Genomic DNA, 16,008 nt, shown 5'->3' with positions numbered 1-16,008 from the left:
GAAGCTGCATTCTGTTGTGAAATATCCGGACATCTGATCGTGAAATATCCAGATATTGGATATCCGGATATTGGGATCTGGATATCCGGATAGTGATATCTGGATATGTACAGTGACATATCCGGATATTGGAGATCCAAATATGACCCCGAGGAATATCCGGATATTCTGGGTTTGCGAGGAATAGTAGCGTACTGTTCATCCAGAACTGATACATGGGTTTGTGGACCCTAGTTTGAGGAAGTTGAACTTCTGTAATTAATTAATGTAAGTCAGAATCATGTGATTAAGGGCTTATGACTTGGTGAGAAGCCTTAAGACGTAAAACGTAATGAAAAGGCGTTGTCTTTATGTTGTATACTTGTAGAGTATGATTGTTGATGATTGTGAATCTGCTGTGTTTGGACTTTGAGCTGTGCACTCTTGGCTTTGGGTGTTAGCTTGCAAGGTAAGCTTTTGTGTCCTCGGTTTAGCCATGTTGTGGTTCCACCATGTCCCTTGGGGGTATGGTTATATGCATGCTGTGTTACATGCTTTGGATATTTTGAAATGCTTTGAGCTGATATGTGCAATGGCTTATAATATGTATGTGTTGTTTCCACTTAGTCGGTAAGTCTGAGTATGTAGCGTCATACAAGATGGTGAGTCCGTGGGTGGGTGCAAGTAGCGTCTTGCATATTGTGTGGGTAATAGATGTATTCCTGTATTTCTCTGATCAGTAGAATAGTATTGACACACATGACATGATTATCTGCTGCATTGCACTATTTTAGAACTGATGATGATAAACTGCTTTTAAACTTATATTGCACATGTAAGTAAGCTTGGGGTGGAAGATCCTTGAGGACCCCTTGCCTTACTGAGATTTCTTGTTTAGAAATCTCACCTCACGTTTGGGGAATGCTTATTTCAGGTTCAGGTAGTATGGTGACTGATGTCTCTGGCGGCAGGAGGCCAGAGCTTAGTTGATGATATTACTACTTATTTGCTAGCATGACTGGACTAGATGCTGTTTATATTTTTCGCATTATTATTCTGTTGTTGATGTTGAGACTTATGTTGGGCTTTGTTGCCTTATTTGGGTGAGCATGGGAGTTGTCCATGCCACTATGTTGTTAGTGTTAGGTTAATCTTTAATTTAAATAAAAGAAAATAGAAATATGAAGGGTTTTGTTTATGGTGTGGCTCTAGGCATATATTGGTGGATATTTAATATGTTTAGATTTCCTATGTTAGTCATTATTATTCTTAATCATTTGTTGTTGCTTATAAAAAGCACATTGTAACTATTGTAAAGTAGCACTTGGCAGAATCAGTAATATAATAGAGGTATATTCAGAGTATTGTGTGTGTATCTTGTGTGTGAGAAAAACACCATTAGAGGACCTGTGTATTACAAATTGGTATCAAAGCTTGATATCAATGGAAGGTGTGAGTAATGGTCTGCCAGTGCCCCGCCTGAAAAAGGGCAACTATGAGAATTGGAGCATCCAAATGAAGGCTCTCCTAAGAGCGTGTGATAGTTGGAATTTGGTGCAAAATGGGTTCGTAGAACCTGAAACAACAGAAGGATACTCAGCAAACCAACTCAAGCAGTTGAGTTTGTCAAAATCGAAGGATTCAGCGGCACTGTTTATGATGCTTCAAGCTATTGAAGAGTGCGGTGGTATTGAGAAGATTGGAGGCGCAACAACGGCTAAGGAGGCCTGGGATATATTGGAGACGGTCTACCGAGGTGCTGACCGTGTGAAGCAGGTCAGGCTTCAAACTCTTCGAGGAGAGTTGGAGGGGATGAAAATGAAGGAGACCGAAGGAGTGTCAGATTTCATCACCCGGGATCAGACCATTGTGAACCAGTTAAAGAGGAATGGAGAGACGTTGGCCGACTCCAGAGTAGTAGAAAAGATTCTGAGGTCGTCGACAGACGATTTCGAGAACGTGGTGTGTGCAATCGAGGAGTCCAAGAACTTGTCTACGCTCTCTGTTGACGAGCTAGCAGGTTCCTTTGAGGCGCATGAGCAGCGCAAGAAGAAGAAAAAGGAGGAGTCGCTGGAGCAAGCACTCCAGTCAAAAGCAACCATTAAGGATGAGAAGGCGCTCTATTCTCAGAACGTCCGAGGTAGAGGTCGTGGACGAGCTGGACGTGGAAACGGCCGAGGTGGTCGAGGCCAAGGTTAAGAGGTGAAACATGAAGAAAGAGCTGAGATGAATCAGCAAAACTGGAGAGGTAGAGGACGTGGCCGTGGTGGAAGAGGTCGGTGGTCAAATCAAAGTAGTGTAGAGTGTTATAAGTGTGGCAAGTATGGCCATTTTTCAAAGGACTGCAACTCGAACAAATGCTACAACTGTGGCCGAGTTGGACATTTCGCGAAGGATTGCCGAGATGAAAGGAGAGTTGACGGGACGTCAAATTTTGCTGCAGAAGGAGAAATAAGAGATGAAGGAGTTCTGATGTTGGCACAAGGTGAGACGAGTTTGAAGAGTGGTATTTGGATACCGGTGCCAGTAATCACATGTGTGGTTACAAACATTTGTTCAAAGAATTGAGGACGGTGGAAGCCGAACATGTCTCTTTCGGAGAGACGTCCAAAATTGATGTAAAAGGCCGTGGTACGATATGTTTTCTACAAAAAGACGGACGAGTTGGTACAATTCAGGATGTGTATTATGTGCCCGAGCTCAATAGTAACATATTGAGCATTGGACAACTGATGGAGAAAGGATACTCGGTTCTAATAACAGATCGAGTTTTACTGTTGAAAGATAAGCAAGGGCGGTTGACAGCCCGAGTTCAAATGGAAAAGAATAGGATGTACAAACTGAAAGTGAGGAGCTTGGAGGTTAGCTGTCTCCAAGCCGGGGTAGAAGATAAGATGGATTTGTGGCATAGACGGTTTGGACACCTTCATTATGGTGGTCTGACCGAGATGATGAAGAAGAACATGGTGGTGGGACTGCCGAAGATAAACTCTGAGGGAAAGTTTTGTGAGGACTGCGTATTGGGAAAACATGCAAGGAGCCCATTCCAAAGGACGGCGAGATACCAGGCTAAGCAGCCTCTGGAACTCATTCATACCGACCTGTATGGACCCATAACTCCGGGGTCCTTCTGTGGAAAAAGATATTTTGTCTCATTTATTGATGATTTTAGTCGAAATACTTGGGTTTATTTTATGAAAGAAAAATCCGAAGTACTGAATACCTTTAAGAGGTTTAAAGTAATGATTGAAAATACAACTGGAAGATACATCAAGTCGGCCCGTTCAGACCGAGGTGGGGAATATGTATCAATAGCATTTAAAAGATATCGTGAAGAACATGGGATAAGGCAGTTCCTGACCGCACCGTACTCGCCCCAGCAAAATGGAGTAGCTGAGAGGAAGAACCGAACTATCCTGGATATGGTCCGATCTATGTTGAAGACAAAGAACATGCCAAAGGAGTTCTGGGGAGAAGCCGTACAGTGTGCAGTGTACGTGCAGAATCGATGTGCTCATTCCAGTCTGAATGATAAAACCCCGCAGGAAGCGTGGAGTGGTTTGAAGCCTTCAGTGGGTCATTTTAAAATTTTTGGGAGTGTTGTGTTTGCACACATACCGGATCAGTTGAGGACGAAGCTTGAAGACAAAAGTAAGAAGTTCGTGTTCATTGGTTATGATGAGAAGACGAAGGGGTACAAGTTGCTGGACCCCGTCAGTAAAAAGGTGTTGGTGAGCCGAGATGTGAAAGTAAATGAGGAAGATGGATGGGACTGGAGTAGTCCATCCGGGGTGGAACCCAGACACATATCAATTGAGGTCGGACAACATTCGACTCGGATTCCAGAGAATCCGAATGACTCTGATAGTGATGAAGAGCAAAGACAACCGAGATTGAGAAGCCTACAAGATTTATATGACTCAACCAATGAAGCACACCTGGTATGTTTGTTAGCAGATTCTGAGGAGTTGAGCTTCGAGGAAGCTGTCCGAGATGAGAAATGGCTATCTGCCATGGAGGAGGAAATGAAGGCGATAGAAAAGAACAAGACGTGGGAGTTAGCCGAGCTACCTAAGGGAAGTCGGCCAATTGGTGTAAAATGGGTCTACAAGAAGAAAATGAATGCTAAAGGGGAGATAGAGAGATTCAAAGCCCGGCTAGTGGCGAAAGGGTATAAGCAGAAAGCTGGAGTAGACTTTGACGAGGTGTTTGCACCCGTAGCGAGAATGGAAACAATACGGCTGTTGATTTCTCAAGCAGCCCAATTTGGATGGCCGATCTATCAAATGGACGTAAAGTCGGCATTTTTGAATGGAGTACTCGAGGAAGAAGTCTATCTCGAACAACCTCCGGGGTTCATGAAAGCCGGACAAGAAAGAAAAGTGTTGAGATTAAAGAAAGCATTATATGGTTTGAAGCAGGCCCCAAGAGCCTGGAACACGGGGATTGATAATTACTTTAAGAATGATGGATTTGAGCAATGTCCATATGAACATGCACTCTACGTGAAGAAGAAAGAAGGTAAAATTCTACTTGTTTCTCTATATGTTGATGATCTGATTTTCTTGGGTAATGATGAAGGAATGATTCAAAATTTTAAAAAGAAAATGACGAAGGAGTTCGAGATGACGGATCTCGGTCTGATGAGATATTTTCTTGGTTTGGAGGTTAGACAAGATGAATCCGGGATCTTCGTCTCTCAGGAAGCCTATGCAAAAGGAATTTTAGAGAAGTTCAAAATGAGTGATTGCAACCCGGTTTCAACGCCAATGGAACCCGATTTGAAACTCTCAAAATATGATGGAGAGAGAGTTGATCCGAGTATTTACCGGAGTCTAGTTGGAAGTCTGAGATATTTAACATGTACAAGGCCAGATCTGTGTCTGAGTGTTGGGATCATAAGTCGATTTATGGAAGACCCGGTACACTCACTGGAAGGCGGCTAAGAGAATTCTGAGATATGTGAAGGGAACAATCTCACAAGGACTTCATTACTCGAAGTCGGACAAATACAAACTAACGGGTTATTCAGATAGTGATTGGTGCGGAGATGTTGATGATAGGAAGAGCACGGCTGGCTATGTGTTCTTCATGGGAAACACGGCGTTTACTTGGGTGTCGAAGAAGGAACCCATTGTGACCCTGTCTACATGTGAAGCCGAGTATGTTGCGGCATCTTGGTGTGTTTGCCATGCAATATAGCTGAGGAATTTACTAAGCAAGCTGGAGCAAGAGCAAGACGGCCCAACCGAGATTCGAGTTGACAACAAGTCCGCAATCGAGTTAGCAAAGAACCCGATCAATCATGAAAGAAGTAAGCATATTGATGTCAGATTCCATTTCATCCGGGATCAAGTTAAAGAAGGAAAAGTGGAGCTAAATCATGTTGCAAGCCAAGATCAAGTTGGAGATATTTTCACAAAGCCCCTGCCAACGTTGTTGTTAGAAAATTGCAAGAAGAAGATGAACATGAAGGACGGTAGAGATATTAAAGATTAAGGGGGAGTTTTGTTAGGTTAATCTTTAATTTAAATAAAAGAAAATAGAAATATGAAGGGTTTTGTTTATGGTGTGGCTCTAGGCATATGTTGGTGGATATTTAATATGTTTAGATTTCCTATGTTAGTCATTATTATTCTTAATCATTTGCTGTTGCTTATAAAAAGCACATTGCAACTCTTGTAAAGTAGCACTTGGTAGAATCAGTAATATAATAGAGGTATATTCAGAGTATTGTGTGTGTATCTTCTGTGTGAGAAAAACACCATTAGAGGACCTGTGTATTACAGTTAGTACTTTTGAGTTGAGTTGTATAAACTGATAGTTGGTCCGGTCTACGTGTTGTAGTTCCGTGACTAGAGTCATACATTATGTTATTTTAATTAATGAGGTATTTCAGTTAGCTGTTTTATTGCAATTGCATACAGGCGATGTTTTATTAATTGATTAATAAGCAAGTTGGTAATGATAATGACTTCATAATTGAAAAGAAAAAGTTATTCCGCATTTTTAATTAAGCGTTGCTTAATACGATAGTATGATAACATTACCGGATATATACAGGGTGTTACATTTATGGTATCAGAGCAATGGTTCAAGGACAGAATGGACTGCTGCCATGGACCAATATTTCATAGAGCTTTTGCTTGACCAGTTGGACCGAGGCAATACAGTGAATAATGAATTCAATAGAAAGGCTTGGACAGAAATGCTAGCCATGTTTAATGCTAAGTTTGGCCCTCAACATACTAAACGGATTTTAAGGCATCGATTCAGGAAACTTATGAAATATTACTTTGTTATAACAAAGATTCTAAAAACACCAGGCTTTTCATGGGATACACAACAACAAATGCTTGCAGCTGATGATGATGAATGGGATGCTTATGTCAAGGTATTTGTGATCTTAAAGAGACTGTGTGTATATGCTCGTATCCATGTTTCTTGTGGCTGACTGACTTAAATTATCTTCTTGTAGCAACATCCACATGCACGATGGTATAGATTGAAGACTTTTCCAAACTATCAAGATTTGGAATTAATATTCAGAAATTTGTCTGATCTTGAATTCAGTGATTTGTATCCGGAGAAATACTACGGAGATGTAGCATCGGTAATAAAGGCTGGTCAGTATACTGCAACTAACAGCTTTCTGTTATCTACTTCAAGTTATTATGTTATTGTCATGCATGATTTTGAGAAAATTAACAACTTGTCTATAATGGTCACGGCAACACCAATGGAAAATTAACAAGTAAACTTTGTCTGTGGCTGTAGTTGAATACAGAAACATCAAAGAAATGGTACTTCTAAATTAGTTGTGCATGTTTTTTTTATCTTCTGTAATCCTCACTTTAAATGTTCACCGGATCTTTTGCTGCATGAAAAGAAAGTGAAGGCATTTGATACGTAAGAATTATAAATTCCCTACTCCCAATTATATCAAATATCTAGGCATAAGATATCTGGTTATGAAATATATGGAAATCCAACATGCCCTTTTTTCAATTGTCATAAGGGGTCTTGAATTTCCATATATCTTAGACTCAATTAGGTTTCCAAGAAGATACTTGGAATTTAGGAGGCGTCGAATAAGAGGACAGTCTAATATTGCCAAGTACTTGGAAGACTATATATATGATATCTGGGTGTTATATCCCCATGCTAGTTATGTGTGTTATTAATACAGGGATTTAAAATATTAAACAGAACTTGTACTCCGGTATCATACAATACAAGTTCCCAAGTACTTGGGAAATTAGAATGTCCACATACAGAACATGTCCTTAAGATTTCCATACAACAAACACATGAAGCAACAAAATGTAAGGTAATTCTTCCCAGCACTTCTTTAAAGAATGATGATTAATTTTTTTAAGTCGTATGACATGTTACACAGTTCATATTTGAGGCCATAAGATCTTTGGAGAACTGAGAATTGACCTCATCTTTATGTATCTATCTGAAGGTGACAGAGAAGGAAACCGTAACCCAAGTGTTACTGATCGTACTAGAACATATTGGACACCTCCAATGGATCGTTGCCTCATTGACTTGTTATTAGAGCAGGTGAAAAATGGAAATAAACTTGGTCAGACATTCATTAGCAAGGCTTGGAATGATATACTTAACTCTTTCAATAAACAATTTAAGTCTCAATATGACAAAGATGTTCTGAAGAGTCGCTACAAAAATTTGAGGAAACAGTTCTATGATGTATTCAATATTCTTCGGCACAGTGGATTTTCCTGGGATGACATAACGGAAATGGTTGTTGCAGCGGATCATGTTTGGGATGCTTATATAAAGGTAACCTGTTTTGCACATTAATTTATCAAGTGTCTGGGTTGTTCTGTGGTTAACATACAATTTTGTACAGGCACACCCTGAAGCGGGATCAATCAAAGTTAAGACCTTGCCTGGCTATCGCAAATTGTGTGTTATATTTGGCAAGGAAAGTCCTGATAAAATATGCTTCAGTCTATCACATAATGCAAACTCTGGTGTTGAATCACCAAAGTTGCAAACAGGTATGTTTCCCACATTAATTACCAATATAAGAAAGTATCTTGGACAACATGGGCTGGTAGATTGGTTAACATAATTGTATTAATTTGTTGCCCCTTTAAGGTTCAATACTTTTAAAATGTGAAGGTATTTATGGGAACCAAGTCTTTTCCAGAGAAACTTAGATTGTATTAATTATGTATTAATAAGGATATTTACAATTCAAAGGTGAACGGAGGAATTGCAATGTTCCCAGTGTTTATGATGCTGCTTCTACAGTAGAGTGGACAGAGTCATTGGAATGCTATTTTGTTGACCTTATGGTTGAGCAAGTAAATAGAGGGAATAAGACTAGAAATTCATTCAATGAGGAAGCTTGGACTCACATGATCGAAGCATTTAGCTCTAAATTTGGGCTCCAATGTGACAAGCAGTTACTAGAAGATCAATATTTCTGCTTGATGAAACGGCATGACAACATGAGCATTCTTTTCAGTCATAATGGATATGCATGCGATGAAAACCTGCAAATCATGCTTGCTCAGAATAGTGTTTGGGATTCATACATTAAGGTTTTTCTTCTGCTCCTTTGTCCTTTATTTGACATCCTTTTCTTGCAGTTGCCTCATATGACCTTCAGTTAATTCTCAACTTAAGCCACCTCTCTCTTCCCCATTTCCGATAGGTGGAAATGGAACTTTCGTTTTAAGTTACTCTTTCTCATAATTTTATTGATTGGAACTCATTGCTAAATGATATTTGCAGGACCACCCTGAAGCAATCTTGTAGAAAAACAGGTCTTTGGTTCGTTACAATGCTTTGTGCAAGATTTTCGCGCAGCCTCAGTGTATGGAAGCAGAAGATATTACCTCTGAAATGGATATGGATGGAACATATGCAAATTTTCTTGTGCTTAGCAATGCTGAAATACCAGACCAGGGTACTAAAGGGTTAAGGGAAATGGATATGGATGGAACATGTGGAAATTTGGTTGTGACTGGAAATAGGGGAATATTAGACCAAGATAAAAGAGCACCAAATGAAATGGATATGAATGGAACATCCAGAAATTCTTTTGTGATTGACAACACTGAAATATCACAACGTAATGAAAAAAGGCCAAGAGTAACAGAATCCAAGGAACTCATGAGAGTGATTGGTTTGATGAGAAAGAATGTTTATTCAATAATCGAGAAAATCTGATTCGATACATATATATATATATACTTAAGCAAAAAGACTAACTAACGTTTAAACTTCACTAAGTTAGTTACAACTGATTGCTAACAAACTAACAGAAAGTGCAAAATACACGTGTGTGCTGTGTCAGCAGAATAACTGATTTATATTACATATATCAATATCCCCCCTCAAGTTGGCATATGGATATCCATAAGTCCCAACTTGTCAACAAGTCCTTTGAAATTGCGAGGAGGTAATGCTTTAGTAAAAGAGTCGGCTAGTTGTTCTGCTGAAGACACAGGCAATAGATGGATCAAACCACTATGAATCTTTTCCCTAACAATGTGGCAGTCTATCTCTATATGTTTTGATCTTTCGTGGAAACTAGGATTATGTGCCAAGTAGATTGCGGAACGATTATCACAAAATACTGCAATTGGATTTGTCATTTCAATATCCAAATCAGTGAGCAGATATTTCATCCATTGCAATTCACATGTCAAACTGGCTAATGCTCTATATTCTGCCTCGGAGGATGATCTGGAGACTGTGCTTTGCTTCTTGGATTTCCACCCAACTAGTGAAGAACCAAGAAAAATACAAAACCCAGTGATGGAGCGCCTAGTGTCTGGACATGTTGCCCAATCGGAGTCTGCAAAGGCACTAAGTTTGAGCTTAGTGTCAGCAGAAAAAAAAAGGCCACAACCAGGAGTTCCCTTAAGATATTTAAGAACTCTGAGTGCAGCTTGCATATGGAGATCTGTAGGACAACTGACATATTGGCTTAATTGTTGGACGGCATGACAAATATCAGGTCTAGTTGTTGTCAGGTACAACAATCTTCCCACTAGACGTCTGTAGCTTGCAGCATCCAAGCCAGGTTCTCCTTTATCTCGTTCCAATTTAATCCCTGAATCCATAGGAGTTGAGACTGGCTTAGCTCCCAAAAGGCCACCTTCAGTTATTAATTCCAAAGCATACTTCCTTTGATTCATTACCAAGCCTTCTTTGGAACGACTGATTTCTAAACCAAGGAAATAGTGTAGTTCCCCTAAATCCTTGATGTGAAATCGACTATCAAGAAATTGTTTGACAGATATGATCTCCTGCATGTCATTACCAGCCAATACTACATCATCAACATAAATCAAAAGGGCAGTAAATGAATCTTGCCTCTTTTTAATCAGAAGTGAGTGATCCGCTTCAGACTGCTTGTAGCCAATGGACAGCAACGCAGAGGTGAGCTTGGAATACCATTGTCTACTAGCTTGTTTTAATCCATATAAGGATTTTTGCAATTTGCAAACCTGATTAGGCTTTGAACAACTAATACCAGGTGGTAAAGACATGTAAATTTCCTCATTCAAATCACCATGAAGGAAAGCATTGTTAACATCCAACTGCTCCAAGATCCACCCCTTCGATGCAGCAACACCAAGGAGTGTACGAATGGTTGTGATTTTTGCAAAAAGTGAGAATGTGTCCAGGAAGTCTACCCCTTCGAGTTGAGTATAGCCCTTTGCAACTAGACGGGCCTTGTAACGCTCAACACTTCCATCAGCATGATATTTGACTTTATATACCCACTTACATCCTATAGGATGCTTACCAAGAGGTAAATCGGTGAGGGACCATGTACTGTTTTGTTCTAAAGCTGAAATTTCAGCTTGCATTGCATCACGCCAGCATTGCTCTTTCACTGCTTCTGCGAATGACTGAGGTTCAACTATGGAATGAAGATTGAAACATAATGTCTGATGTTGAGAGGAACAATTGTCATAACTCAAAACTGAGGATAAAGGATATGCTGAGTGGGAACTAAGGGAGCTAAGGGAGCAATGGAAATCTTTTAGGTAAGTTGGAGGTTGTCTAGTTCGGCTAGATTTTCTTGGTATGTGTGTTGTGTTAGGTGTGTGTTGTGGGAAAGGATGGGCAGCTGATGGAGATGTTGTATCAGGTACTGTAAAGTATGGTAAGGGTGGGGCACTGTGAGGTCACAGTTAAGTTCATTAGGTGAAATGAGAGAGGTTGTCGTGCATTCAGTATTGTGAAAGGATAGGTTTGGTGAAGTAGATGGTGAATTAGGTGGTCTGACATCTGAGTTTACAATGAGGAATGGGTCATCAGCTAAATTGTTAGGAGCCATATGAACAGATGAGGTGGTGTCAGATACAGTCACATGCGTGGAAAATGGAAAAGTGTTTTCATGGAAAATCACATTTCTAGATATGAATACCTCCCTAGAAGTCAAATCATATAGTACATATCCCTTTGTTCCTTCTCTGTGACCAAGAAGAATGCATTTTCTAGCACGAGGACTGAATTTTTTCTTGTTGGATACAAAGGTGCTAGCAAAACAAAGGCAGCCAAATACCCTTAAGTGAATCAGAATGGGAGGCATACTATACAGCAGTTCGTAAGGAGAACTATTCTGCAATGTGGGGCTGCTCAACCTATTAATCAGATGTACAACATGCAGTACTGCAAATGACCAAAATTGGAGAGGCAAATTGGATTGAAACATTAATGCCCTGGCTGTGTTAAGAAGATGCTGGTGTTTCCTCTCCACTACACCATTTTGTTGTGGACATTCTACACAAGAGGTTTGATGGATGATTCCTTTGTGAGAATAAAATTCAGGCATTAAAAATTCAGCACCATTGTCACTTCTGATTATTTTGACATGTTTATCAAACTGATTTTCAACCATTGCCACAAAATTTTTCAAGTGGTCTCGAGCTTCTCCCTTATTTTTCATCAAAAGTATCCAAGTAAACTTTGAAAAGTCATCTACTACAGTCAGAAAGTACTATGACCAGTAAAGGAAGTGGTTGAAAATGGACCCCAAATGTCCACATGAATAAGATCAAATGCTTTAGAAGAAACAGTATTACTCAAATCATATGGAAGTCTCTTTTGTCTTGCCATGTGGCATACATTACAGGGAGCACATTGTTTATTTTGGGGAATGAAAGGAAACTTAGCACACATTACTTTCATTACTGAATCAGAAGTATGTTCTAATCTTAAATGCCATAGTATAGAGTTATTTGTAACAATATTATTTGCAGAAGCATATTCACGAGCAGCAGCATTCATGTCTTTATCCTTCCTGTTGTATGAGTTCAAAAGAAAGAGCCCATTGTACAATCTAGCTGTACCAATCACTTGCTGTGACTTGATCTGCTTAATACAACATGTACAATCACGAAAGGTGAGCTCACAGTCAAGAAACTGGACCAATTTTACCACTGATATCAGATTAACACAAAATTCTGGTACATATAGCACACCAGTTAAAATCAAGCTTGGACTCAATTCAATGGAACCTGACTGTTGTGCAGTTACCTTAGAACCATTAGGTAATGTGATAGAAATAGGTTTGATCTCATGCAAATTAATAAAGTGTGATGATACACATGATATGTGATCTGTTGCACCCGTGTCAAGGATCCAATGAAAAGATTCCTTACCAGACACTTGAGAACTAACGGGGGTGGCAAAGGCAGTGGATGATGTGGTATGAACCATATTGACAGTAGCATTGGAGTTCTCTTCTCCATTCTGAATCTTCGCTTGCTGAAGCATCTCCATCATGTCCTTGTATTGTTGCTGTGAAAGGACCACTGCATCATTTTTGTCTGTCACAGTTGATTCATCATTCAGAACGACATTAGCAGATACGTTTCTAGGCTTTGGCTTGTACCCTGGTGGATACCCATGCTTTGCGTAGCATGTATCTACTGTATGGTTGGTCCTTCCACAATAGGTACAGAGTTTGGTACCTCTAGGCCTTACACCCCTGCCTCTGCCAAAATTTCCATTATCTCTGCCAAAATTTCCATTACGCATGCGACGCTGATCAGCAGAATATGCCTTTGATTCACCAGCAAAGTCACTATGCATTTCATAGTTCAATTGATGTTCCTGTTGTGCAACAAGTGAATATGCTTTGTTCATGTTTGGAAGCGGTTCAATCAGCATAACCTGTGACCGTATGTGAGAGAATTAGTCACTGAGACCTTTAAGAAAATGAATCACCTGATCTCGCTCCCTATTGCGTCTTATTTCATTTAGAGCTCCACAGTAGCAGTTAGGAAGTGGATTGAGATTATCTAATTCATCCCATAATGTCTTCATCTCCGTGAAATAATCACTCACGGATCTATCTCCCTGTTGTAATCGATGAACATCTTCTTGCAGATCTGCAATCCTGAAGACGTCAGATTGTGAAAAATGCTCACGAAGATCACGCCATACATCAGAAGCTCGTTCGATCCATAAAATGGATTTGGAAATCGATTCATCAATCGAGCGGTGGATCCAAGACAACACCATAGTGTTGCACCTCTCCCAAGCTGGATAAAGCGGATCATGTACATCTGGTGGAATGAAGCTTCCATCTACGAAACACATCGTGTTCTTCAAGAGCAGTGCCATTTTCATGGCGCGCAGCCAGGTGTGGTAGTTACGACCATTGAGAGGTGGAGCAACGAGGATCATGGATAGATTCTCATTAGGATGAAGGTATAATGAGTTCGATGGATTGGAAAGATGATTTGGAAGAGAGTTCTGGTTCGCCATTAGAAGAATGCAGAGAAATTGCTGAGAAATCGTCTCAGAGAAACAAAGAACTCCTGAAAAATAGAGGAGAAAGAGACCTATCGAATCACAGCGATACCAGAGCTCTCTTTAGAGCTCTGATACCATAACAGAATCCAAGGAACTCATGAGAGTGATTGGTTTGATGAGAAAGAATGTTTATTCAATAATCGAGAAAATCTGATTCGATACATATATATATATATACTTAAGCAAAAAGACTAACTAACGTTTAAACTTCACTAAGTTAGTTACAACTGATTGCTAACAAACTAACAGAAAGTGCAAAATACACGTGTGTGCTGTGTCAGCAGAATAACGGATTTATATTACATATATCAATAAAGAGGAATGATGGTACCTTTAGACTCGGAATCTTCCAAAAAAACATCCAGAAAGAACCTGAGAATGCAGGAAGCTTTGTCTGAGAAGGAAGGAGCTGTCAAAACATTGATGAATAAGAAAGAGCAAAACAACATTAAATCATTTGAAAATGCTTTAAGTACACTTCTAGCCATGCCAGACATGGATGAGGAGCTGATAATGGATGCTTGTGATCTGTTGGAAGATGAGAAGAAGGCAAAGACGTTTTTAGCCTTGGATGTCTGTTTGCGAAAGAAGTGGTTGCTGAGAAAGCTTCGTCCATAATAGCTGCATGAATATATATATATATATATATATATATATATATATATATATATATATATGGGAAATATTACTCCCCTTTTACATGAGGTAACTTATCTCATTTTCTCTCACTTCAATTTTCTCAGCCTACTTTTTTCTTTTTTTTCTTTTTTCTTGTAATGGTGGGACCCACCCATTTTCTCTCTACCACATAAGATAACTATCTTATGTGGAAGGAGATTAATAAAACCCTATATATATACTATCTTACGCTTTTTGAACTATACTGAAAAGTGTCTAGGTTTTCCTTTTTATAGTGTTTGGCAAAAGTCTATTGTCTAAAAACAAAAGCCTTTTTATAAAGCACAATATGTGTCGACATGACACAAGATGTGTCATGTAACATGATACTTACATTTCCTTTGAATGTTTTAAACCTATAATTTCTGCTACTGACAGGTAGAATTCTTATAGGAAATATATTGCATTGATATATATTTTTCTACAATGCCACTTAAAACTGTTTTAAAAGAGAGTTTTGTCGTCCCTGTTGTCCTGTTTGTCTCGATTTTACGATGCAACTTAAAGCTGCTTTACAGGAGAGTTTTGTCATCATTGTGGTGCTGGCAAGCTCGAATCTAGATTAGTCAGTGCGTCGGTGACAATTGGGTATTGAATGGTTTATTAAAAAGAAAGAAAAACTACTTTATAAGAGTGCAATGAATTTCTTTTCCCTTATCCCTATATTTAGTGTTTTGGATTGGTATCTAAGATAGCCAAAATCATGTTAAAGAGGCATAAGCGCCCCGATTGCTGGGATATCTTGTTTGGGAAACAAATGTAAACATAATTCTAGAACTCAAACTGAGGTTTTAAAAGAAGTAACAAATAATTGCTTTCTTAAAAGAAAAAAAAATCACATTAAGCATGTCAAATCAATTTTGTAAACTTTAATCCAAGCACACTATATAATCAAGAAGAAATAGCCTAAAAATTTGTTAGTGCCTAGCTAGTTTTTTAACTCGATACTAGAAGTGGGTGCCCATGCAAAAATAAATAAATAAATAAATAAAACATACAGGTCGAAGAATGCAATTGCTGAAACTTGAAAGTAAAGAGAGAGAACCCCAGTCATTTGACCATCTGGGTCAATTCCTTCCAAACAAAAACTCTAAAAAGGTGATTGGGAACATATTTCACAATGTGGTGTGCTCTACGACTCCACCTTTTAATTTTTTTTTTAAATTTTTGTATTGAAAAAAATCCCTTTCAAAGAATTCAAATTGAATTGCACGGCAAAATATTCCAAGTGTCATATCATACCCCTCCTACGAGATGCAATCTATTGGCCCATATCTTTTAAGAAAAATTTCTTTCATCTTTTAATAAAACATCTGTATCCTCACATTCAATCACCTCACATATTAAATTATCAAAATTCTTAATTAATACATTATTATAATTATTAATGATAATAATTCTAGAAGTTAACCATTATCGATTTAACTTAGATTTGTATTAATATATAGTAAATAATGACTATTATTAATTATTAATTGTATAAATCAATTGAAGAAAAATTGTGTAAATCAATTAATAATTTTACACAAA

General features: G+C 38.8%; 1 protein-coding gene across 1 annotated transcript; it reads left to right on the top strand.

Moving 5' to 3' along the window:
* Positions 1 to 6,097: 6,097 nt before the first annotated feature.
* LOC133294191 (L10-interacting MYB domain-containing protein-like) lies at positions 6,098 to 8,775 on the top strand. The gene is made up of 7 exons (XM_061492839.1): positions 6,098 to 6,373; positions 6,458 to 6,605; positions 7,448 to 7,788; positions 7,859 to 8,009; positions 8,110 to 8,133; positions 8,215 to 8,558; positions 8,752 to 8,775. The coding sequence occupies exons 1-7, from the start codon at positions 6,098 to 6,100 to the stop codon at positions 8,773 to 8,775; spliced, it is 1,308 nt and encodes a 435-aa protein (XP_061348823.1).
* Positions 8,776 to 16,008: the final 7,233 nt, after the last annotated feature.

This window comes from Gastrolobium bilobum, unplaced genomic scaffold (genome assembly GCF_033153095.1).
Source record: "Gastrolobium bilobum isolate Gb01-03AN ecotype WA unplaced genomic scaffold, APGP_CSIRO_Gbil_v1 utg34810, whole genome shotgun sequence".
Taxonomy (NCBI): Eukaryota; Viridiplantae; Streptophyta; class Magnoliopsida; order Fabales; family Fabaceae; genus Gastrolobium; species Gastrolobium bilobum.
This window is presented reverse-complemented; position numbering and strand designations above follow the sequence as displayed.

Excerpts from the sequence above, each read along its gene's own strand:
- LOC133294191 (XM_061492839.1), top strand. The coding sequence starts at position 6,098 with ATGGACCAATATTTCATAGAGCTTTTGCTTGACCAGTTGGACCGAGGC. Across the intron at positions 6,374-6,457 it reads AATGGGATGCTTATGTCAAG|CAACATCCACATGCACGATG; the intron begins GTATTTGTGATC and ends ATCTTCTTGTAG. Across the intron at positions 6,606-7,447 it reads AGCATCGGTAATAAAGGCTG|GTGACAGAGAAGGAAACCGT; the intron begins GTCAGTATACTG and ends ATCTATCTGAAG.